The sequence below is a fragment of the Topomyia yanbarensis genome, chromosome 3, assembly GCF_030247195.1.
Source record: "Topomyia yanbarensis strain Yona2022 chromosome 3, ASM3024719v1, whole genome shotgun sequence".
Classification (NCBI taxonomy): Eukaryota; Metazoa; Arthropoda; class Insecta; order Diptera; family Culicidae; genus Topomyia; species Topomyia yanbarensis.
The window spans coordinates 129,062,074-129,089,544 of NC_080672.1; the positions used below are offsets into that span (position 1 = coordinate 129,062,074).

The window sequence follows — 27,471 nt, forward strand, 5'->3', positions numbered from 1 at the left end:
AGTTAAAAAAAATCGGCCAACCAACCCCAGGGCTGGGGTAGGTTGGCCGAGTTTGATAAAATAAGTTAAACACGTCAAATGTATCAGTGGAACTTTTAATTAAAAAAATTTGGGTCGATCGGCGTTTACGACTTTGCCACTTCTTCGAAGCATATCGTGCACTCGCCTTGGGAAGAGGTCTGACGTCTTCAGAGAGGCTTACATTTGCAGCAGATTCTATGCTAATGGGCGAGTTTTGTTCGGAGTTGGGTGGATCTGTGACAAATACTGCCAGAAACTCCTCAGAAAGAAAAATTTCAGGATTGATGGGGCCCACGCCAAAGACTTTGAAACCATTTAATTCATAAAATATCGGAATCAACTTTTTTATAAACAATTTCCGACTTTTAATGATTCTAATCTCTTATTTCCATTTAGTAATAATTTTAAATTATTTTTATTACTTTTTTCTCGTGTATATTTTTTCTTATAATCATCAATATTAGAATAATATCAAATTCTGCTTTGGAAAAGGTTGGTATTTCTCAAATATCAAAGTGCACATTACTCTACACTAAATTTACAACTCGGCCAACCAGCCTCGCACAGAACTCGACCAAGCTACCCAAATGTATATTTTCGAGAACAAACACGATTTACACAAACAAATATAAGGTTACACTGGTAATCGTTATACCATTTTGTTGGGTTTTGAATACCCTTTCCAGCAGTACCAAGTTATTGGAAATCGGATGTAAATTGATTCGCGTTACACGTTATTTTTCAGAAACAGAAATTTACTCACCAGTACCGAAAAAAGAATAAACGTGCTCCTGTACAAACGACACCACCAAAACACCTGAAATTACGTCGGTACATTGGTGACCTAATACCCCACCAAAATCACTATAGATGTCGCTACTGCGTATAATACCCTTTCCATAAAAGGCACTCGGCCAACCTGCCCCTTAGGCCAACCAGCCCCGGTCACCCCTAGTCTAAAAAAATGCCAATGGATTGCTCTCTGAAAGCCTCAAAACTTGAATTTTATGTGAACTTTTCTTTGGAGTCGCTTCGAAGGGAACGAAGAGCGAAAAAGAGTAAGGAGTGTTTTACTGCCCATAAAAGCATAAGAGTCCCATATTGAAAAACAGCAAGCCGAGAAAAACGCTTTTCAAGATTTTCATTTTCATTGACCCTTATGGATGGGACAATCATGATTTGGTATTATTTTTCGATATTTTATAAACAAACCTGGTAATCTTAATTGTGCATCGTGATTCGGTAGTGAAACAGAATACAAACCAACAGATAACTCATTTTCGACAAAAATCTATTTTGAACTTTTATGCTTTTATGGGCAGAATTAGTGGTTAGAGAAAGTGAGTCGTGAGTCCCACACAGTGCTGTATCGAGCGGTCGTCCTTTAGCATGTAAACGCTGAAACAAAATACTTCTAATGTTTTCTACTGGGCCTGGATCAGTGCAGATAGCAGGACATTACAAGACATTGATATTTCTTGATGCGAGAAAAGATTTTGTTCGTTTTGAGGAATGTATTGCGGCATCATTTCACTAATAAATACAGATTTGTTTCAAGTTATCGCCAAAATCAACCAGGATTCTCAATGATTTCTATACGCTTTTCTGAAGCCACCTTGTGTGATTTAATGCAAATTGGAATCTTTTGATATTCAAATGTGGACCAAATAACGATAGAACTCCATTAAAAGTTTCGAGAAAGACTTGTCCTCGTTGAATACGCCTTCAACATATCCAAGAACAGTCATCTTGTAGACGAAGAGTATTTTAAATGGACTTGATGACATTGGAGGGGTATTCAACAAGGAGACACGCCATTCTCGAAACTTTCAGTGGGGCCAACTTGTGAGGAGAAACCTGTATTTTTCTGCAGGATAATACCGCAATAGTGGTGGGGACTCCACTATCTGAACTAGATATCGACCCATCAACTCATGAACAGGGGACCAACGGTTTTTCTTCCCTTCCGAAGGAAGGCGTGGCCTCTGATTTTTTCCACCTCAGAAAAATCTCAACGACCTCGGCTGGGATTGAACCCAGACCAACTTGGGTGAGCGGCGGTCACGCTTACCACTCAACCACCGACGTCATCAATACATTTTTCAAAACGAACAAAAACTGTTCCCGCATCACGAAACATCGATGTCTTAAAATTGCCTTTATTTACCTTGATCTAAGCCCAAAACATTAGGGCCTTGTTGTATTTTGTTTCAGCAGGTATTTGCAAAAAGACGACAATTGGATGCAGCTATATACAATCTTAAAATGTTGAATTATGAAAAATCCAAAATAAAAATGTCCAGTTTGGTCCAGTACTACGACACTGCGATGTCACGAAAACTTTTAATATGTGCCCAACCGCTTCGCCAGTGGTGAAACATTCAATTTGTTTTAATGTGCTTTCGTTTTTACATTATTCTTCACCGGCGTAGTTTAAAAAATGATACAATTATTACAACCAAGCACGCAGCAACGGCTATACCAGTGTAGTGCACTTTCAAAAACATGACATTAGTTAACTCTTAAAGGCGCAAATCAATTTTGTTGTAATTGTTTCACGGCTGCGATAATTTTGAAATGATTTTCGTAAAATCGTTTGAATACAAGATTGCGCATTTAAGGGTTAATTATGATCTAGTAAATTTTATTTGTGTTACTCGTGGAAATAATTTATTGGCTCCAACAACACAGACAAATGTAATACATGCTTTCATTATTGACGACTGCTGATTCGCGGTCCTATTGCGAAATTAATCAAGATCTGCAAAAAGAAATGAAACATGGGTCATTGGGTCACCCTTTTTTCGCGATAGAATTTAAACTAATCAAGCTTTACTATGTCAGCTCCTACTAAATCATGGTAGTAGCTTTAAGAGATGGTAAGTATATACTTCTTGCGAATGCTTAAAAACTTCGAAAACTTGGTTGGCAGGTTGAGTATCCATATCCCCAATCTAAGCATTACGAATTCTATTGCAAACGAAGTCTCACAAGACAATACATGATTCGAAACATGTTTATATTGTTGCGAATAAGGAATTGTCTTTCAATTAAATCTTTAAATAAATTTCGACAAGATCAAATCAATTATCGAATTGTTTCTTCTCAAAAACATTCCTAGAGTTACTCTGTGGCACTTGACAATTTTCAATGATTTCTTGGGATAGCAAAATTTTTAGACAGATGGGAAATTGTTAAGGTATTTCCCTATGCTATGATTTAAAGTAAAATATTGAAAATAGAATGTATTGCATTCTTATTACACTTGGCACACGACTGCCACGAACTTGATGAGTAACATATCGACTCAGATATCCAACGGGCAAAGCAGATCAAAATGGTGAGTTAAATGAAAGCAATTACGTTAAAAAATTCCCCCATAGGCAGCATTCGAACCTGCAACCTATGGGACTCCGGCCTAATGCACAAACTCTTATGTTATCCCTGGACTATAATGACGTCCCAGGAAGAACACATGATTATCGCACTGGCAACCGTGATCGTAACCTGCCTCTAAAGAGAGAGCAGGCGCAGCCACCCAACATATTTGATCTATTTAATTCCCCGTTGGATACGTTGGAGTTCGGATTTGAGAGTGGTCTGATGGTGGGGAGGGATCCGTGGGTGGTATGAAGGAGGGAGGGGGACATCTAGTCTCACCAAAATGGTTTATAAAACCAACAGGCTCTTAAAAATAAGTTTGGTACATTCAAGTCGAAAGCAAAATAAAAACTCGTATGCAGGCATTGCATTTATCGCTCATATGAATAAATGCGTCCGGATAATTTGCTACTGCGACAATAAAAACTCACATTTTCACACGAAAAGTTATTGGCACTCGCACAACTTCTTCGGATAAATATAACGCGTTATTTCTGCGGATAAATAAAACCGCCGAAGAAGGAACGAATGAGTTTATCATGTATCCTTTTTGCGTTCGCTGCCTTGCTGTCGCTATTCCAAAACACGAAAGAACAAATCTATCGTACTTCTTTGCCGCTTTTCTTTGAAATAAAGTGTATATTTTGACGCTTTTTTTGATTTCCACGAAATTAAAATATTATCACCTTTTCCGGTGAGAAGGAAAAAATCAAACAAATTTTATCCGGAGAATTATTCTCACGCTATTTGTGGAGACGGAGAATTTTGCGAGTCATCTTATCTCGGAAAAGTTGGACATCTGATAAGCTTCTTCTCGCGTGAATGAGAGAGAATCACAATGCCTGCTCGTATGGAATTCGTTACTTTTATTAAAATCTAAGATTTGTTTGTTGATTAAAAATAGACATTTTAGGAACATTCAGTAAAACGAGCTAAATGAAAATTTCCGTTTTTGTAGCTCTTGTGCAGGAAATTGGACAACATTCTCAAAAAGTACAACAAATCAGTATTCCATCAGTGTAAACTCTTAAGTTGTAAATGGCTCGGTAGACTATTCAAACTGAATAAGTAATCCACGAGAAAAGTTTCTAGTGATCAAAATCACCCCGGTATACAATATCCATATTTTCTAAAGAACCTCCAATAAAAGTTACGATTTCGCGAGTATATCCAGTTTTTATATTGTATTTCCTGATTATACATCATTTTATCATGATTTAATCTGTTCCACAATATTCCGCCACGTCACTCGATCAGTCGAGCTGCTTGTCTCCAACCTCTCAGGTACTCGCCAGGTTCTGCTCCACTTGGTCCAGCCACCGGGAACGCTGCGCTCCTCTCCCTCTTGTACCTTCCGAGTTGGAATATCCAACCCTGTGTATTTATGAAAAAATCTCTAGTAAAACGATTTTTTGTTGGTTTTGTTGTGTTGAATAATTACGAGCTTCACTTTTCATGCCAAAAACGTACTATAGTGAAGAAGAGCTTTACTAATACTTCATTTAGCGACAGTCTTAAACAAAAAAAAAACAAAGTTGATGCTTTTCAAATATAACTAAAATTTCTAACAGATTTATCTTCCGAAAAATCTCGAAACAGTTTCTTTTTTGCCTCTTAAAGCATTCCACACCGCAATGAATTGCATAACAGCAGGGATACTGTGATCATAAACATATTGTGATTCCCATAAAAATAGGATAGATTTGTAAACATTCCTTCTGGACTTCTGATAGTTGTAGAACCTAGAGTCTGTATACAATATAGAGTCCCGTACAGAGGAATGCGCAACACTGCGTAGAATACAGACTATTTATTTTTTTTTCTGGCAACCGGAATATTTACTGTAAATTTGAGTGTCTTCGATCAAATTACAGAATAAATTCATACTTAATGAAAAATTAAGCAACTTATCGTGGCAAACGAAACATCCCAGCGAAAATCATTTTAAACATTATTTTATCTGATTTATTAAATGCTAATTAGTCAATTAATAAAGTGTTTAAATTTACTCAAAGAATTCGAGCCAGCGCAGGACTCAGGTCATTTAAAGCGGATTTATCTCGGATGAACTTGACACTCGTATAGAACAGTAACAAAACCATATCACATTGACAGAACCATAACGTTTGCGAATCTATCAAGGGAAAATAAGCCTGAAAGTCGTTCAATGGCACTGTAGAGGTTCGACGAAACAATTAAAATCTGTATTCATCACGTTATTGTTAACTTGTTGATTTTTGTAAGCAATATAAGAAATGAGAAAAGGTAAATATATAAACAAATAGTGTTTCACTCATATTATTGTAATATTTTTCCTGCCAACAACAATACTCCCCTTGGGAACATGCATGGAGGCATAGCTAAAGAAGTGTGTTTGTTTACTTTGCACGATAGGTAGCCGGTGACATGTTCGATAGGTAGAATCGGCTTCATTCTGTGCGAGCGTTTAAATAAGTAAACAACGCCTTTGGTAAAACCTGGATTAAGGCAAAAAAAAGTTCTCAAATTAGCTAAAATTTTATTTTAGACTTTTAGAGTGTTTGAATCGTGTCATTGAGATGTATCTATCAGGTATCACCCAAAATTGTAACTATCGCTGTATAAACACGATTGCAGAAGCAGCCACCCTACACAGCTGTGCGTGACAAATTGACTATACGTGAGGGTCAAACACAAACTACAAATGTACATAGGCCGAATTATACGGCCCGTGAATAAAAATGAAAATCCCTTCAATCATGCAAACTAGTCGAGTGGATCACTTCCCATACCAACGGGTGCGTATCAATTTCACAGAAAAGACGTCGGCTAACCATCAAACGAATCACATCGTGATGATGCATGTATTTCGCTACCACAGTGTTTGTTTGCCACGAGTTCGTAGACTCTAGAACACTATAATCAACCATTACTCATCACGGTCGGTTGTTTAGCGTCATTTCCGATGTATTGATGCAGAAATACTCGGGCTTTTCTCATTACATTATATAATAGGACAATCAAGTCCCCGAGGTTCTGTCGTTAAAATTTACTGCAGAAAACCGAGTAACATTATCATGGTATCTGAATGGCTAAACCTTGACAGAAACCCGATAAAATGGAAATAACAAAATTGTAACAGAAGGGAACTTCCATAACTAATTGTTAGCCAAATGAGGTCCTGTTAGTAGTTTTAATAGCAGTCTTATCGTGAAGTATAGTTTTGATAGCATTTTGTTATGTTATTCTAATCGAGAATATACGCTTAGTGTTCGGTGAGACAAGTACTACGGTATGTTTCATGTGATAATTATTTTTTTACGGTTGCTTGCAAACACTACCCGATCTGAAGCGCACAATACACTGCTTACAAAAGCCGTGTATCTTGCGTGGGCACCGACTTATGACACAAATCAAAAGGATGTTAGTAGTCCTAATACTGGGCTACTCCGTCGAAAGAAATTGTCAGAATAATTTTAAGATCAAACTTATCGATAATTCTGACTTTCACGATTTATGTTGTTTATTTGACTGTAATTTGACAATGTGTGTCCTAAAAGATTGTATGGGTTGTAATGTTCTCGGGATAAAAGTGAAATAAACAATTTCTCTAAAGACTCATTTTTCGCTTCATGGCCCACTTTTAGTACATTATAGGGTCCACTTGAAGTCTAACCAACTAAAAAGTCTATAAATTCGGTTAAGACAATTATTTCTATTTACTTTAATAAAGTGCAGAATGTGTAAAAATAATAAAAAAAATCAGAATCCGATCATTTTTGCTCGGATTGACCAACATTTTTCCTTTACTACGGCCTAGAGATGGTCAAAAAAAAAAAGGAATCGTAAGTTGCCCAAATTGACTTGCCAGTATTTTGGCCCACTCACGGTCAATGGCTTGTTTCAGCGTCTCGAGGCTGGTATATTTATCGTGTATAGTTGAAAGTGTTTATCTGCCGATGGCTTCAAGTTACGAAAACAGGACCATGAACAAAAATCATGTGTTTTATAACTTTGTACAATTTTCCTTCAGTAACGCCCGCATAACGCTTTTATTAGTGGAAATATTTGTTTTTATTTTGTGATCTTCAGTCACGGTTTTCGCCATGTCATTACTAAATCGTACGTTCACAACTTTATGAACATCATTCAAGAAACCAGCTCATGATATTATTCATAGATTTAAGAACAATAGTTCACAAAATCAAAACATTCTGCATATTTTTTCGGGAACTACTTCACGAAACTCGGAATTTTAGTCATGAATCAATTCAATCCTCGTGAACTAATTCATGATTCCTAATACTTTAATCACGATCCAATATCCGTACTTGTGAAATAGTTCACAAAACTTGAAATATTATTTATGTATTTCGGGTCCAACCGGAATAAAAGAAGCTAAGAACTTGTTTAACCGCTAAATTTATTTTATTTAAGCGGATTATCAATTAACAAAGAGTTTCATCCATTTTAACACGTTAGAGCATTGAATATTAAAAAATATTGCGAATTTAAGCCTGAAAAAATTTGAAATAATTGCAAACTAGTTTCACAAAAAATGTTTTTAAAATAAGCAATCTCTTAAAAATAAATTTGGCACATCCGACTCAAAAGAAAAAAAAATCGCTTAGAATTTACTATTCTTGCTAAAATCTAAGATTTATTTATTGTATAGAACAGTGATTCTCAACCTGGGGTCCGCGCACCCCTAGGGGGCCGCGAAGTCGTAGTTGGGGGTACGCGAAGAAAAATATATTTTCCGAGTGCATATTGAAGTTTCAGATATTGCTTCCTAACAAACTGAAAATAACGTTTAGATAGCATACAAAATCGATGTTTATCCGTGGGGGTCCACGGCAATCCAGGGTGATTTCTAAGGGGTTCGTGGTACACAAAAGGTTGAGAACCACTGGTATAGAAAATAGACACTTTACGAAGCTTCGTCAAAATGAGGTAAACTAAAATTTTGGATTTTTGTATATTTTGTACTCAAAAATTGAACAGCTCAAAAAGTATAACAAATCACTACTTTATAAGTTTAGAGTAAAATTCATTTCAAATGGAAATAATTAGATAGACTATTCTAGCTAAATAAGTAATCTACGAAAAAAGTTTCGAGTTATCAAAGTCACCCCGGTTTACGGTACCGAAAAATAAGCTCTTATCATTGTAAAATCTTTGACATATAGAAAAATAAGTTTTTTTCAATTGGTAGAAGATCAATAAATAAGCCGTTTCTGACCATTTTTATCAATAAACGACTGCGTACATTTTTACGTATACGATGTTTGTTGGATTACATTTTTTGCCAATATAGCTCTCAATTTGTTCCTTTCCGTAATAAACTGGCTACTACTCCGTTTTCGGTCCGGACTAGCTAAAGTTGCACTGGGAATCAGTATAAGATAATTATGCTTGGGAGTAGCGAAACATCTTTCAATGTGCAACTCCTAGTAATCCTAAAGTGTTTATTGATCAATACCGGTGCCGACCAGGCCCGAGCGTAGATCGCGGAAGGAAAGGGAAGGAATGTTAGTCCGATACTTGCTTTTGCTAGAGGCCGTATATACTACTGCGCACTCCACAAGTATCACGAGAGCAGAATATTTGTTAGTGGACTAGATATCGACACGTCAAACTCATGAACCGGGGAACAACGGGTTTACTTCGCTTTTTTTACCTCAGAAAAGTCTCAACGACCTTGGCTGGGATTGAACCCAGATCAACTGGGATGGGTGGCGGTCACGCTCACCACTCAACCACCGGCGCCGTCTGAGTTGCTTTTCAAAATAAACTTTACTCACTTAACTCGAGAATAATCGATTACCAATTTACCATGCATGGTTCCAAACATTTGAATCAGTCCTGATTTTCTATTATTCGCGTGTATTCCACGCTGTTGTAATCATACACACCTAAACTCTAATGAAGTTTGTATAAACACTTCGGGGCTCAGAATCCGTGATAAAACTGCTTGACGAAATTGATTGTTCACACAAAGGAAAAGCATGTTCTATCGATGAGGCTTAATAATATTCATCTTGGAATAATAGATTGTCATGATTGTATTTGTTAATTACAGATAATTAGAGTCGCCTGTTTCAGCATCACATTTTTAATAGGCAGGAAATAATCAAAATTTATGTGATTAACTTCAGGTCTCTTTGAATATAAAAATTGAAGGGTTGTGTACAGGACACGACCACAGTGACATTAAAAATGTAGCTTTTTTCAAGAGCGTGCAAATGAATTTTATCTATCACACATATCGACTCACGTTCTTGCTCACTCGCCTATTTTCATATGTTACAATTTGCTATATACCCTCCCCAATAAACATAATTTATTGAAGGTCATTTAACGGTAATCTATTATTACAATTAATCAAGTATCTCACCAGGTGATTGGCATTATTTGGCTGATCCATCTAGTAAAAATAGGCTGGTCTGTCCAGAAAATATATTCAAAAGAAAAGTTCCATATTGAGAGCTGTGATGAGGAAGCCCACGCCCGCCAACGGAAATATACAGATTCTCCATGAAATATGAAATTTCATTTTCCATTTAAATTTTCAATAATGTACTAATGAACTTAAGTAAACAATCTTAAGGTTAAGTATTTCTTGATCGATTAGTGGTTGAACAAATGACATTATTTGATAAATTACATTGTTATACAACGTTCGCACTAACGGTTAAAACGGGTTTTTATGCTATCTTGGTGACATTTTCCTTGTTGCTAATTATTATAACGTGTTATAACTCTGTAGTGTAAACATTGTATTATTAAACCAATTCTGCAGCGTTTTATGTTATATAGGTGTTTTATGTGGTAATAGGACTGACATAATTATATCTTCAGTACAGCGGTTTGTTTCATAATTTAAAACAGATTTATTTTAAAATTTAAATTGGTATACCTAACCGTTCTATTTGTTGTATACTTTGAAACGCGATTAGAACTGTGTTTTAAATACATAGGGCAGGACAGATACTCTGAGTGCATAAACTGGGAAAACAATTTTAAGTCCAGTAACGCCTAAGACATGGCTTGAATTTTAATCGAAAAAGAACACCCGCTTAAACTGCTGCTGGGACGGTAAAATTTTCCGTTTTGTACAGTACAAGACAAAAGTGTTTGAAATTAGAAAACAAAAAGTTCTGCTAGGAATGTGATTGTTTCCGATGCAATTACAGGTTTTTTCACGCGGGGGATACAGGCCGCGTAAATGAAAACCGCGTAAATTTCAAAATCCGCGTAAAAAAATACCGCGCAAAAAACCTGAGTGTACTCTCCTATATAAAATACTACGCTGCTGAACAGTGCAATAACTACAGAAGCACGTTGTCAGATGCCTTACTGATAAAAACCTATTTTAATCCACCTAGCGGTGCAATTGTGCCTTTCTCAATCATGAATCACGAGAATGTGTGCGATGTTTATATTCATTAAAAGCTTTTAAATGCATATATTACATTTTATTATTATACATCACATGACAACTATATACAGGAAAATAAATCATTATTCGAGTTGTAAAATTTTGAAAAAGAAAAAACAGCCACGGTAATATTGAACTGAAAAAAGGTGCGAAATCGGCAAAGTCCCAAAAAGTCGATTTCCATAAAAAAAATTTTTTCGAGATAACATAAAATCTCGACGTTTCATGCATTTTAAAGATGTTTGGCATCAAAAATACGAATTCGATTTCTGAAATTTCATGGGGTCCCCCCTTTGAAAAAAAATTTTGAGTTCCGGCTTGTATGGGAATTTCATATGTGACCGGACGGTTTAGTCTATATTTCCGGACTCATATAAGCGATCCGTACGAAATTTTATACACATCTGTGGGGGTATTATAGCTATCATTTGGGACTAAGTTTGTGAAAATCGACCCAACCATTTCCGGGAAACTGATGTGAGTTCGTAAATTTTGAAAGATGGCCGCTTTTCCCGGGCACTTCCGGAACCGTCTATGGTGGTCAATGTAGTCAACAAAAGTTTGGTTGGCCGTCGGTGACCTAGAACTGCAAATTTAAGTTGTTTGAGAGACATTTTAGCGAAATTTTTACCTTTTTTGCTTTCATCGGAGTATCGGTTTGAATCACAATTTGCTATGTGATCGCACGCCACAACCTGTAACTCCGGAACCGGAAGTCGGATCGGGATGAAATTAAATAGCCAATTACGGGGACGCAATACCTTTCATTTGAGGTCAAGTTTAGTCAAATCGGTCTAGCCATCTCCGAGAAACCGATGTGACTGTTATTCTGAATTCAGATACTTCCGCCGGGGCTTCCGGAACCGATGACGGTGGCCAATGTGGCCAAATAGACTTTGAATGGATGTTGGTGACCTAATACTACTAATCGAAGCAGTTGTGGTCATATTTTGGAAAAATTTTCACCATTATACATTCATTGCAGAATTTATTAAAATCGACATTTTCTGCGTGTTCGTGCTCATCACCCTGTAATTCCGGAACCGGAAGTCGGATCCATTAGAAATTCAATAGCAGCCTATGGGAACGTTGCACCTTTCATTTGAGACTAAGTTTGTCAAAATCGGTTCATCCATCTCTGAGAAAAGTGAGTGAGATTGTGTTCGCGTACACACACACAGACGCACATACACACACACATACATACATACACACACACACACAGACATTTGCCGAACTCGACGAACTGAATCGAATGGTATATGTCACTAGGCCCTCCGGGCCTCCGTTAAAAAGTCGGTTTTCAGAGCAATTGCAATACCTTTCTATTGAGAAAGGCAAAAACATATAACCGAAATATATATCACATATAACCGAAATATGAAACATATGAAAGCCAATAGACTCTTTACCCTACGCAGCTACAAAGCGCCGTAAACATGGATTAACAAGTTATAACGCACACGCATGCATAAAAATAATTTTTTTTTTCGACGCAACACTCTCAAGCAGCACACATAAGTCGCATCCTGCCGTATTGAATAAAAATCCAAACCACCCCACCCACCCACTTTGCAAATCATTCTGTGATACCGTGCTGGTACCCGAAAAATCCGCACACTGCAACCGCTGCCGAAAATGCATAGCGTCTACCGCTTAGTGTAGCGTCCAGACGCTGCAGCCATGATCTTACCCGTTCGACATAAGAACAAAAACTGATTCAAACGTGTACGCGTCACCTCTATTTATAAACTAACCGTATATGGTTTAGTCACCTAGGTGCGAGTGTGTGCAAATGCCAAATTGCCAACGTTGCCGAAAATCGATAGCGCTTATTGCATCGCCCGGAGACGATGTTGCTCGTATGGGATATTAGCAACAACTGATTTAAACGGACATGCGTCGCTTCTATTTATGACTTTTCGGGTTTGATTGAGCGACTAAGGTGCCCTCTAATGAGGGCTGTGTCTGAGAAATCTGCCTCACGATTGGTAATTTTCCCGTTTTTCGTGAACTTTTTAATTTTACCAATTTCCAAAAGTCTACTTTTATTGGGGAGATATTAAATTATTGCCGACATTTAAGTTAGGTGTTTCTGAATCGGTTGGTGTATGAATGATTAAAATCCATATAGTAATATCGGAGTTATAAGCGTGCAAACCTTACATAGTTTCGTTACATGGGAGATAGTTTAGATTTTAGAATGACACCTAGCCCCAGATAGTGGAGTAAGACATTTTTTAATGTCAAAAGGTAGAAAAACAATGCAGTAATGTACCGATTTTGTCAGCTCTATGATGTATTTTAGATTAATAATATTAGAGCACTGACGACATCGGTACGTTTATTTTGCTTACATTAAAAAAAGTTGTTGAAATATTCGTTTTAAGTTCCTAGGCTAAACCACATATATAATTTGTATTATTATCAAATAGTTTCCTGGTGGTCCTGCGCAAAAATTTTGAAAAATGCGCGGATTTTAAATTTTTGTATTTTTTGCATCTATGAAAGAATTTAGGTACACGAATTTTGCTTAGTTCGTGGGCAATGTACCAGGTACCGCTATGGTATAGGGTAATTTGGGGAGAGATGCCGCACATTTCTAAAAATCGATCCTGCATCAAAGTAAGCCATTCAATAATTGATGAAATCATTTTTATTAATTGCGACAAATTTCTAAAATACTGTGAAATGGTTTTTGTCATGGAAAAAAGTAACACTATATTGTCACACCAATCTCAACAATATGAAAATCAAATTTAATCGAATGCAAAAGGTTGACAAAATCATGTCCTCGCTGTATTTAAATATCATCCAAATACTGAAGAAATAAATGTTCATCGGAGCAAACAGTGAAACATCCGGGAAACATGATTAAAGCAATGCGAAAACGAAACTAAGGTAGCACGCGAACTGCAGAATGGCCTTGAAACGATTGACCCTCGGGCTGCGGAGGCCAAGTTCATTCACACTTCTGAGTATTCCATCGAATGATTGAGGCAAACTGAGGGAGTCTAAAGTGTGTAAAGCTTATTGCGCCAAATTCTGGCATCAGTGCTCTGTCGCAGCATGAGTTTCATTGTAAAGTTCCGATGTCAGGTTTTCTATTCGAATTTTATCTAAATCGAGAATGAATCGAATGCTGAATGGGTAGTTAATAGACATGCACTTTTTTCCTTCACTTCTCTGAGCGAACTCGGCAACCAGTTTGAAATGACATATAATTTACATTTCCGCTGAAAACATAGGGTGGTGGGGTATTTGTTTTTTTTTTACGAGTTCAATAAATTGCGCATCAAAAGCTAGGCATGTTTTTGATTCGTTTCTCAAAAACAATAATGAATACAATAAAGTAGCAAATAAAGCGTTGGGCTGATTAAATCATCGAATCGAACGCCTGAATTGCGAAGTTTGGATCATCACCCTAATGATAATAATAATGAGAATAACGTATGTGAGATGGTCACCTTGAGTATAGATTTAGTATATTTTCAGCTGAATCCAAGATATTAGATGCGATTGTTCGACAAAAAATTAATTCAAAATGTAGGGATCGACTAGTATTAATAGTGATTCTTCCATCTTTGCTTAATTTACATAATGTAGTTTATATTTACCTCTAATATCTACAGTGATTCGTGCAGTATAATATAATTTAGAAGGACAAATGTATTTCGTATTTATATTACTTGTCACGCAACTGCAATTAGTTTGTCCCACCTGAGTCGACCGTTTCCAACCCAGTTCAAGACAACATATATATGAATAAGTAATAGGAAAATCAAAATGAAATCATGTGTAGTGTAAATACTTGTATCAGTGTAGCGTATTACTGTTATCATATTTTAAAAACTGTCCCTGTGGTGATAAGTATGTGCATAAATTAATTCACGTGCTGTTCGGATTGGGGTATTTGTTCATATGTCGAAATCGAAGCTACTCAAGCAGCCCGATACAAAATACAGCTATACCTATACAAAATTCAACCTCTAAATGAGCGGATGAGATAACGAACGTTTAAATTAAACAAACATTAAGCGACAACGAACACATTAAGACATAACAATATTTGACATTTACAAACAACATCGCAAGCTATTTTATTGCCTGGTGAAATGATTTCTCTATATATTTCGCTGGGTGTATAACTAATCCATTTCTACTCAGAAACGAGGAACGGCACAGGATCCGTTTATGAGTATCCTACAAGATTTTTTCGACCTTCGAAGAGCTATGGCAGCTCAACTGGAGCTCATTCTTCTTTTACTAACTTTTATTGTAAGATGTAGGGAAGCCCGGTGCTAGTTGGCGGAGTTCTATGAGCCATTCGGCGCTCTCCCTCGTAGTGGACCTAACTAATGTGAAATTTATTCTGTATTGTATATCATTTTGTTTTGCAGAAGTTTTGGGCAATATTTTGTTTTCGATCATAACAAGTATATTTTCTTAATTTTAAACATTTTTGCCTTTCTCAATAGAAAGGTATTGCAATTGCTCTGAAAACCGACTTTTTAAAGGAGTCCCGGACTGCCGAATGCCATATATCATTCGATTCTATTCGACGAGTTCGGCAAACGTCTGTGTGTATGTATGTGTGTGTATGTGCGTCTGTGTATATATGTGACCACAATCTCACTCACTTTTCTCAGAGAATGCTGAACCAATTTTTACAAACTTAGTCTCAAATGAAAGGTACAACCCATCGGCTGCTATTGAATTTCTAATGGATCCAACTCCCAGTTCCGGAACTACAGGGTGACGAGTACGATCACGCAGTAAATGTCGATTTTAACAAATTCTGCAATGAATCAATAAAGGTGAAATTTTTTCCAAAATGTGGCCACAACTGCTTGGAATTGTAGTACTAGGTCACTAACAGCCATTCAAAGTCTCTTTGGCTACATTGGCCATCATCGTCTGTTCCGAAAGCCCCGGCCACTGACGGCCAACCGAACTTTCGTTGACTACATTGACCACCATAGACGGTTCCGGAAGTGACTGGGAACAGCGGTCATCTTTCAAAATTAACAAACTCATATCGTGCACAGACTAATTAAAAGAGGTGTAGGGGAAAGCCTATTAGTAGTTGTGTTGTAATAATTGTACTTTTTAGTACTAATGGATAATTGTTATGTACTATGTCTGTCTATGTATGTGTTCGTCTGAGTATTTGTGAAAGCTGGGTTAGGAAATGGATGCAGAACTGGCGTATAAGATAGAATAGTTGGTCACTTTTTACCGATGTTCAGTTCATGTATTCGATTCAATTCATTCGGAAAGATCGGATCGAATAAATTAAGGTACGCTTAATTTACCGACGCCCGTGAATCATCCATTTCCGGTCACCATAGCATGAAACAGAATGCAATTGTCGTTAATGTTAAATAAGTATCCTTTGTTGGAATTTAGACGAATTCAAGTAGTTTTATTGCATGTTACATGTGTTCTTTTATTCTACCTCATTAGTCTTTTTTTGTTATACTTCTAGTAGTTTGCTTTTCTACTACTCATGTGTACCAAAAATAATATCGATCAATTTATACGCTTCTACTTAATTTCATTCTTTTTGCCTTTCTCATATAGAAAGGTTATGCAATCACTCTGAAAAACGTCAACCTAATCCCTGCCCGAAGGGCCGAGTGTCATATCCCATTCGACTCAGTTCGTCGAGATCGGAAAAAGTCTGTATGTGTGTGTATGTGTGTATGTGTGTGTATGTGTGTGTGTATGTATGTGCGTATGTGTCAAATAATGTCACTCATTTTTCTCAGAGATGGCTGGACCGATTTGCCCAAACTTAGTCTCAAATGAAAGGTGCAACCTTCCCATCGGCTGCTATTGAATTTTGGATCGATCGCAATTCTGGTTCCGGAATTACGGGTTTCAGAGTGCGGCCACACAGAAATTTCTCATAAAAACTATAGGAAAAATTAAAAATAGAATTTTTATTTTTGATGCTAAATGTATTCAAGGTGCATAAAACGTCGAGATTTGATGCAAACACGAAAAAAATTTGACGAAGATTCACTTTTTTGGATTTTGCACATTTTTGCCTTTCTCATATAGAAAGGTTATGCAATCACTCTGAAAAACGTCAACCTAATCTCGACTCGCATAAGGTTTCTGGATTTTAACAGGGGCGTAGTTGATGGTTTACGGAGAGGGGTTACACCCCCCCTCTACTGTTCACTCCCCTCCTTTAAAAATCTCCTTAAATCACCCCTCAGATCACCACCTCATACCCCTCCCTTTCAACCCCATCATCTTTAAACCACCACTATATTACAAAGCATACCAATTTAAGCTGGGGAGTTGTTCGTTCATGGGACTTTCGCCCTCCTCACATACCCATCCCCGCATGACAAAATGAGTTAGCAAGCAGATAACATTGATCTAATGCTGATTAGGCTAATGGAGTATGATATTTTTTTGTTTCAAGTGTTTCACCGTCGACACGTAGCTCATCAAGTTCGTGGCTGGCATGCCATTGTGTATAAGTGCAAAGTGTACTAAGAATGTAATGGACATTTCCGCAATTATGTTGAACATAAATAGCCTCCGTGTCATAGTTTAGAGAAATGAGAAAGGCACAATTGCACCGCTAGGTGGATTAAAACAGGTTTTTTCTTTATTCTTCATGTCATTATTCCTTTTATTACTATAGCTTAAATTAGGTTCATACTAACACACACTAATACCATTAATTGCTCACTCTCCCATATACAATCTCTTTCATTCGAAACCACTAAACAACATGTTCCATGGCGATAAAAAACGAATTTATTCACGCGAAAATCACGTTAACATTAAAATGCTTGAGTCCTTCGCGATCATCCACGCAATTTACACCCGCGTTCTCGCAAACACCTTTCCGGTGATAAGGTGAACGTCTCAGCATAATAAATTTTTATAAATTTTCAAACGCGGCCTCAAGCATAAACCGACAACCTCCCGCGCTCGCGCTATCATGAATTGGTTACATCCGGAAGTCTTTATCCTCGATACCAGAAGTCCAAGCCCATGCTTTCAATTGGACCAATTGAAAAAAGACAAGCTTTTATATCCTCTAGACAACCCGTTTCATGGCGATATGACCTGAAACTTCAGTGATATGGGGTAACTCACTTCCTGTCAGAATGTGAACTGTATACCCAAAACTAAATATAGGAATGACGATCCGCATGACTATAAAATCGAATTTATACCTACGATGTCACATACACACGAGCACATGAAACAAACACGTTAACATACAAACGTTTAAGCTCTTCGCGATCATCAAAGCATATCTACCTACAAACACCCGTGTTCGCGCGATCATGAATTGGTCACGTCCGGCAATCGTTATCCTCCGACCAATCAAAAAATAATGCTTATATCCACTAGACAATACGTTCCATGAGGACCTGATTGGGAACTCTAATGATATGGAAGAACTCACTCTCTTCTAGCATTTGAAACGCACACCTTAAATTCAGCATCAGATTCACAATCCGCGCGCGATCATCCAAGAACACACGCGAACATGCGAAAGACACACGGTCATAATTTCGACTTTATACATGCGAAGTTAAATGCACATTAACACATACGACATACAAACGCACACGCGATTGAAAACGTTAACGCACAAACGCTAGAGCCTTTCGCGATGATACACGCAATCGGGAAATCCCTGCGCTCGCACATATCTGAACCATACAATGAATATCACATTAAGAATCACAGCCCGCTGCAATTGGCCTTAAGCAGTGGTTTAGTGAGTGATTCTGACGGGGAGCCCTGCCGAGACCCTAGCTCTACTGCTTCAGTAGGACAACTATCGAAAAAAGAACTAAGGGAAACAATTGAAAGCATTTTTAAAGAATAGGAAAACAGTTTCGCATAAAATTCAATGCTAGTTAGCATATAAGAATCCTAAGAAATTTGTTTGCATTATTTTTGTATTTGACACGGTCCAATGCGTTAGCTTAACGTCAGGCAGATCATGTATATGCAAAGTACTATTGCGCGCGAAGAGCTTTTTCACGGCGTAGAAACATTTACTTTGTGACGTACAATTTCTTGGGTCTTCACTTTTATTGACGTTGTTGTCAGTGTTATTGAGCTTAACTCTCATTGTTTGGATATGTTAATGCTATCGTGGTGCTCAGGCTCATATGTTCCTCGTTTTGATATTAGCTTCCCCGCATACTAATACAAAAACACCACATGAAATACTTAAAAAAGAATTTATCCACGGAATTTCCGTTACCCATGCCACTTCTTTTTATTTTACCATTGCCCGTGTACGCCAAAATCCACTCAACTCGATGATCAGGAATAAAAGTATTTAGTTTCGTTTGTTCTGCAAACAATTCTTGTGTCTAAAGTATCTGTTTTTGTTCGTTCGCACCGTCGCCCAAGTTCGGGTAAAAGTACAGAGTAGATCGGGACCGATGGCTTCGGCAGCTGGAAATAGACTGATGGTTTCGACTTTCACGAATAGCGAAAGAACTGGTATTAATATTAAGGACGTGCTGAACTCGAATAAACCGGCTAAAGTATGTGTTCTATTTCACTTCAATTATGTCACTGATATTAGCCACTTTTCTTTTTACTCAAAATTATACCGACATCATATAAAACCATCTGACTACGCTGCTCCCAATATTTTAGTGGGACAATCAATACTGTTCTGTTGCGGAACTTGACCTTCTTTGTCGACAGACTTCTCAGCCAATTTTAAGTTTACGGGATAATTGCAGAACTAGTGCTACGATCCTACTGACCGCAAAAATAAATTCAAGCTGGGACTCGAACAGATTACGAGTGGCTTATTACGCCGTAGCCTTATCCTCTCAACCACCCAACCAGAGAATAAAGCACTTTGCTACTTTGAGTAAATTTTGGAATGTTATTTAACGCTGTCATCCACAACAATGTGTTTAGGTTTTTTTGCGCCTGGGTCAACTCACTGAACATTATCATTACTGAATTCCCGATATGATAGTATATTGATATTGGATCGTAAGTTTCTATTTTCACCTTCAGCAAATGTTTAACATCGTAAATATTCGGCCCTATACGAAAAGATCGGATATCAATAGTCACCTTATTTCGCCGGAGGTCGACGTGACTAAACCATCTCGGTAAATTTCCAAGGCTAAAATAAAAATAACGATTTCCTTTCTTTATTGGAAATCCACTCAAGAATAAAGTATTTGTTTTGTCGTTCGCTTCTCGCTGGTAGAAACAAAAAGTAAACTAAGTATCATGACCGTTGTCGGTGGTTGCAAACAGACTATGTCCAGGTATTTGGAGACTGTATATAAAGCTCCAACAGATGTTACTTTGTGATTGGCTGCTGCTAATTTGTTGTAATCTCCAACCGTATATTTGTTAGTAACATCATTTGTTCCTAGGTATTGAAGGCGATGGAACATCTGTTCAGAAAACTATACATCAATACCGTTTTACTGAGCAGATAGTGTTTAAGAACTGTGACCTGGTTGAATAGCTCTAAGTTGCGATATTGTGGTTGTGTCCCATAATTACCAATATATTCTTTTATATATAATTTATATATAATATTCATAGACATAATATTCTACTGAATTCAAAATTCAATACTCAATAAGACTGTATTCGATTATATTGGATAATGCTCACTAAAAATTCGCACCGAATTTTTAAAACAATTTGAGAATGATGTACTACTATTTGGAAATGATTTGATATATTAATTTCATTATATTTCCTTTCATATACCTGCGGCTGACGTTCCCCTAGATCTCTGCCATCAAACACCCATTCCGACTCGTTTAGAGCATTATAATCATATTTTATTTATTTCATGTTTGTTAGTGAGATAACTAATCGAAAAGTATGGTTATGGAGACCGAAAATATGGACAACGGATTATTTCCTGCTCATGTTGATATATAAGGAGGGCTGATGTGTTAATAATACCACATCCACAAATCGTTTTCTAGACTTCAATATTTTCGATGAATTTAGATATTTTTGCTCATCAATCAATCCGTTTTATCATTTGCCTTCAAAAAATCTTTGCAATTACATTTTTGTGAAAAAAATAATATCATACATAAAATTTGAATACTTTTTCCCTTTAATTGTTGTTGCATGAACAATTTCCATTTGCTGTTCTATTAACCAACACGTAAAAACCGGTTCTCCCGCTCAAAACCAGACAAGTTCTTTGTTCATGCGAAAATTTCCTATAGCAACTAAATCAAATCATCTCAGATCCGCATAGTCGCGTCACAAAATCGGATTCTCAATCAGTTGAAACGTCCGACATAGCCCCCTGGCTTAAGCCAAGCGCGAACTTCCTGTGTTTTCAACCTGTGCAAATCCAACACTAACATCTGATTTTCATTTTTAGGATCAGCCATCATTATTCGTCAAGCCGTCACACGATTTCGCGGAATGTATATTCGAATCGAAGCTAATTAAAGTCAACCCATACAAGAACGAAGCAGCAAGACGACCACCCTTCTCTTTTTTTGGGACCAGAATGAACGGAACCGGCGGCATCGCAAAGTGATGTCACTCTCGCCATTCTCGTCCAGACCGCGCAGCGACAACAACCACGCAGAAAAAGTTCACGTTTCTACGCAAGCTCAATTGTACACGTACAGTGCGAGATAAGTGCTATGTGATGTTATTTCCAGTAAGTGCAAACAGAAATCTGATGTGATGATTCTGTCGAAAAGTGATGTCGACACTACCTGATGAAGCGAAGATTAGAAGTGTAGTGACAAAGTGAGTCACATTCGTGGAAAAGTAAGATGAAATCTGTGGTTATGTGATTAAAGTCTCCGAGTGATACATGTTGTATAGCTAAAAAGTTAATTTTTTTCGCTTATATGCAGAGAAGATTTCTAGTTATTGAATACCAAGTGTTAATGTATGTCAGCGCCGGTATTTTCAAAATCCGTTAGAAGGTATCCATGTTATAAGGGTGCGACATCGTTTAGTAAGTGCCGGTGATTCCACAGTTGCTAATTAGGCTGACAAATAGCCGTCAAGCGGAGTTGGAATAGCCGGACTAATACAATGACCGTTACCTACACCGCCGAGGTAGCCACATGCCGGGGCTTCGGTTGCTTCTTGAAACTGCTGGTCAGGTAAGTCGGGCTTTCAATGTATCCAGCGAATCAAATGAATCAGAATCAGAAATAAAAATGCATTGAGTTCGAAGTCGTATAATGAGTATAACTATCTCCTACTAATACCAATAAGGAAGCGCTAGTCATCACAATAGATCATGTTCGGTAGACATTATCTGTTGTGTCTAATCTATAGGTACCAAAATGTTGACGGTACGTATCGCATTTACATGTAAAAATCAGATTTATGTAAACATGATGGATAGATGTGTGCAAAATTCATTCTACATTTTAACCATTTTAACTGTTTGTGGTGCCTTAGCCTGTTCGTACCGTTGTAAGGCGCTTCTTATCCTACAAAGCATGTTAATCGAAGTTACACTATATTTTGTAGTACAGTGGACCAAGAGATCAATCTTGTAATAACTGAGGACTTAACTGTTACAGTTATGAACTGCCCTCAGAAAAAGTTTTTTCGTTTTTATTGTATCTACAGAATGACCATTCAGTATATTTGTAAGACGCACCTGATAGTAGATTTTTAAATCTGCGGGAAACAAATTGTTTTTCCATAATAATTTCCATACTTACATAAAATGGTTTGTGCTAAAAATGTTTGTACTGATTTAACTCAGACTTTGCGTATGAAGTATTTTTTAAACTGGTTCTGCAGTTTTTTTTCCGTGCACTCATTTGCTGCCCTAATGAACACCGCATTGACGGGCAAGGTGAATCCCTACTATCGTTAGTGGCTATATCCATAATTGACGTAGCTGAGTATGTATTGTTCGAGAATTACCAAAGAAAAACCTGTATTAATCCACCTAGTGGTGCAATTGTGCCTTTCTCATTTACTCAAACAATGATGTAATGCCTGGCTACGTTCAAAATAACATTTTGGAAATGTCTATTACATTCTTATTACCCTTGATAAGCATATATAAGTGCACGACTATCACGAACCTGATAAGCAACATGTCGACGCTGACACACTTGAAACAAACATAAATATAATATTTTATTAGCTTAATCAGCGTGAGTTCAATGTTGTGTTCATGTTAACATATTTTGAAATGCGGGGTGGTGGGGGTCCAACATCCAACTGCATTTTATGCCTTCCAATTGAAATTAGGTTAGTTAAAATTGGTTCAGTCGTCATCGAAGTGGCTTTAGTTTTGGAATATGCCCGGAACCCGGGACTTCCGAAATTATTGTTAGTGGACAATGTATTCCAAGAATCTTTGATTCGCCATCAGCGATCTTGGCCTGCGAAACGAAGTAATTTGATATGCATTTCCAGGGATGCCAACGGTACCGATAAACTACATTTTTTTCGATATATTTACATTTGCACAAGCCGTACAGCCCGCTACAGCGACGCATCACTACAGCTCTTGCCAGAACAGTAGTCAAACCGAGTACATTTTGCCGTACAGCAGTAGAATACATTTTTGTTTTGCTGCTGTACTCCGACTGCTCGGTGAGAGTGTGGCGTAGTAAAGTTTGTTCTCTCGCTTTGTACATTTTTCTCTGCATAGTCAAAGGGAGAGTCCCGCACACGAAAGCGTTGATGCCGGCCGTGGCGTAAATGAGCCGCATTCATTGTAGTCATTTTTGAATAAAAATATTAAAAAGATTGAAAATATTAAAAAATGTAAAATAAGGAAAGCGAAGCTGTACCGCTCGCGTCTGGTGGCTGTACTGGGGACAGTAGTTTTCTGTCATGTTACTGCTTTACACACAGGCAGCCGTACAGCGCTGGGCGTCCTGCACTAGCGAATGACAGCAGCATCGAGAGAGAAATGAGAATGTAGGCAGAAAAATTACAGCCGTGGAAAAGGTAGGCATTTTGCATCCTTGTGCATTTCAATAGATTTTTAACCTATGAGGTATCACGATTGTACCGGTTCATATGAGAAATTCATACGGGACCGCAATAACCAAACTGTAACTCTGGAACCAGAAGTCAGAACGGAATGAAATTCAATAGCAGTTAATGGGAGTATTATACATTTCATTTGAACTCGAGTTCTTAAAAATCGGTTAAGAGTTTGCTAGAAAATATGTATGACATTAGTTTATGAACTTGGCTAGTTCCCCGGGGGCATCAAGAACCCTCATAGGTGGCCATTGTGGTCAAAGCTACTTTGATTGGTGATTTATGTTCTAGAGCCGCAAATCCAAGTAATGTTGAACGTATTTGAATACGTATGATATAATTCGGACATCATAGGGTTACCAGTTTATAAGGGAAATTGCTGTGTGACCGCACTCTTCAACTCGTAGCTCCGGAACCGGAAGTCCGATTAACTAAAAATTCAATAGCGTCTTATAGGAGCGGTATACCCTTCATTTAAAACTAAGGTTGTGCAAATCGGCTCTGCCGTCTCTGAGAAAATTGAGTGAATTTATTTGACACACACATACATACACACATACATACGCACACACAGACATTTTGCGATCTCGACGAACTGAATCGAATGGTATATGACACTCGGCCCTCCGGGCTTCGGTTGAAAAATCGATTTTTGGAGTGATTGCATAGCCTTTCTTTATATGAGAAAGCCAAAAATGTTCGTTTTTATTATTTTTATTATTTATTTATTTATTTCGTCAATCGATGTAGACTACAAATTTCTTTAATTACTAATGTGTATATTTCGTGAATTTAATATAAATGAAGCAATTTCGGCTTTTACAGAATCATCCTCTTACGCGTTAGAATTTCTTTTGTGTATAAAATATTGTTTTAGTTTCAGTTTAGACATTGTAAAATTAATTGAATCGCAATAGTGATTATAAATAGACACATGCTGAAGAATTTTCCATTGCAATTAGAGTTGAAAGGTTTTTGAAAATTTAAAAAAATGAAAAAGTCGAAATCATGCATGGACATTCAGTACACAGGAACCAAATAATTTCTCATACTTTGGATTTTAGACCACAGGGTTATTGTGCCCTAATTCATCTTAGCTCCCGTATTCACCCATTTGAATACAGTGGTTAGAGTCTACTATCTCTATTCAACGCATTAGGTCAAATGGTAGCATGAAAAAGGGTGCGTTGTACTCGACTTTTGATCCGCTCAAACGCGAGTATTTTACATTGTCTAAACCAGATTTTTTCTGTTACTGCTTCTTAGAAACGAAGCAAGTATGCTGATACCTATTCAAGCGAAATCCAATCACCATAAGCCGAGATGCAATCGAAATTGTGTGATATCCTGACTAATGAGATGAATAAGGGCTCGTCTACCCTATATAACGTCACACTTAAGAGTTGAAAGTCAACTTCTATCCCTACCTGCAGCGAATGCTTTAACAGTTGAATGGCTGGCGTCCAAAACGGTCCAACCCACATTTTGCATTACAGGAACAGGAGAAAATTCCGCATTTCCAAATTAACATTGATTTTATTGTAAAAATATATATTTTGTATTCGAAATTCAGTCGCTTGGGTGGCGCTGATATCAACTTGTTAATGGAACGAGATGGAAAGATGGTGTCTACGGCAAAGTTGTATGTCAGGTAATTGTTAATATATCTTCTGCAGATATAAACTTTGTAGGTCCTACAAGTTTTGAAATATGGTGTATTTTTGAAAACAATCTGTAAGTATGTAAATGAATTAACTAAGACCTTATCTATCTCGAAGCATACAGGACCTACAAAGTTTTCCTCTTCAGAAGATATGTTTAAAATGATCAGACCTACAACTTTCTCGAAGACACTACATATCTCTTGCTTCATTAAAAAGTTGATAACAGCGCCGCCCTAGCGACTTAATTCTGAACTAGTATGACTCAACCAAATAAAGCGCTAAGTGCCATACAGCAACATTTCCGAAGACTCCATAACTCTATAACGCAAGATAATAATTGATTCCACGTTTATTAACTTTCCGACCACAACGTGCCATTTTTCTCTTAATCCCTTATTGCTCGGTTAACTATTAATGTAGAGACATGACACCTTCACTGGAATTTTCGAAAAAAATACATTTACAGTGTGTGAGCGACCCTCACCTTCAGGAACGACTGTTTGGGCCGAAACGTCAACGTACAATGCAATCCAACTAAAACCGATATTATATCGAGTTCGCCGATATGTGAGCTACTACATAAAATTTACTGATTGCGAATCGATAGACTACTACCTATCAAAAATGCAACAATTTTAAAATGTGGTTTAGCCCCTTTTGGACGCCAGCCATTCAGTTGTACCAGTTGTAGCTTTCGACTTTTAGTTAAAACGGGTAGTCCTGGCGTGACATCAGGCCAATTGAAATATTTACTTCCATAGATTTTTCGACTTGTTAAGTTCCATGACCTTTTTTTGCTGCTAGTATCCCGACTCCAGCGGCAGATATCCGGCCTAATATGATACATTTGCACACATCTAGATTAAAAGATATTCTTTAGTGTGGCTCAAATCATTCTACAGATTTCTTGGATCACAAAATGTTTAGCGTACGTGTGTGGACTCATTTCAATTTGTTCTGGTGGAAAATCTGATTCAGGTTGCTGCTAGTTTTGTACGACTGTCTGTTTTTAAATTAGTTTGTTAAACATGGCTGCATGCATACGCTTGTCTGAGCCGTTGATATTTTATGTTACATGAAGTGTAAAAAAAAAAATAAAACAAATACCAATCCTGTCTGGTGAATCCTGTTGACGTAGATACTTTTTCTTATCCGTGAAGCATTTGCTGTATTATTTTAGATTTCCAAGTTACCAGTCTCCTTGAACACACGCCGCACGTGCATCTTCCTAGATTGTACACAGACAGCGAGTGCGAGGTCTGGCCTTAAGTCAATGACCTCCTTACAGGTTTTTTTGCTGAGCTATGCTTTAACTAGTCTCTTCCGGCATTCGCACGACACGTCCAGCCCACTGCAGTTTGCCGTGTTTTATCAGCCTTTCGATGTCGTGTACTTGGTACAGCATGTTTGTATATTTGGTACAGCTCGTGGTCCATGCGTTTGCGTTATTCTCTATTTTCTACTGTGTCGCGAAGTTATAACGCAGAATTGTTCTTTCAAACACACTAAACACTCGATAGTCTTCTTCTTTTAACGCTAATGCCTAATAGCTGTAAACCATAGAAAGTTCCAACGCCTTTTTGGCTCGTGAAAATCGTTATCACATGTCACTAGTGTTATATGATATACAAATTCTTCGACAACCTTGTACCTTCCCTTACCCATCGATTTCCACCTCGGAACCAACACCGTTCGGACTGCCTCGTTCTCTACCATCTACGATGTACTTTGTTTGTCAAATTTTATAGTCAGTCCGATTGACGCAGCCTCGATTTAAAAAGGCAACAATATTTCATCCACTGCTATGCGATTAACGCCATCGATGTCAATGTCGTCCTCGACGCCAAGAATCATTTGAAATTGCATGATAATGGTTCCATTCCGTTGTGCATCAGATCTTCGTATCGCGTCTTCGAGCGCTATGTTGAACATTAGTTTATAGAGTGCATCGCACTAATATAATCCATATAGCTTCACAAACGAGTCGGCTAT

At 37.5% G+C, this 27,471-nt stretch overlaps 1 protein-coding gene across 4 annotated transcripts in view; it reads left to right on the plus strand.

Annotated features, from left to right (window-relative positions):
* Nucleotides 1-27,471, plus strand: part of LOC131687955 (bestrophin-4-like) — an 84,273-nt gene that overhangs the window by 1,705 nt on the left and 55,097 nt on the right. For all 4 annotated transcript variants that reach the window (XM_058972056.1, XM_058972059.1, XM_058972058.1 and 1 more), the window contains one exon: nt 21,210-21,954. In XM_058972056.1, coding sequence (XP_058828039.1) covers nt 21,884-21,954 — 71 coding nt within the window. In that variant the 5' untranslated portion in view covers nt 21,210-21,883. The remainder of the gene's footprint in view (nt 1-21,209; nt 21,955-27,471) is intronic.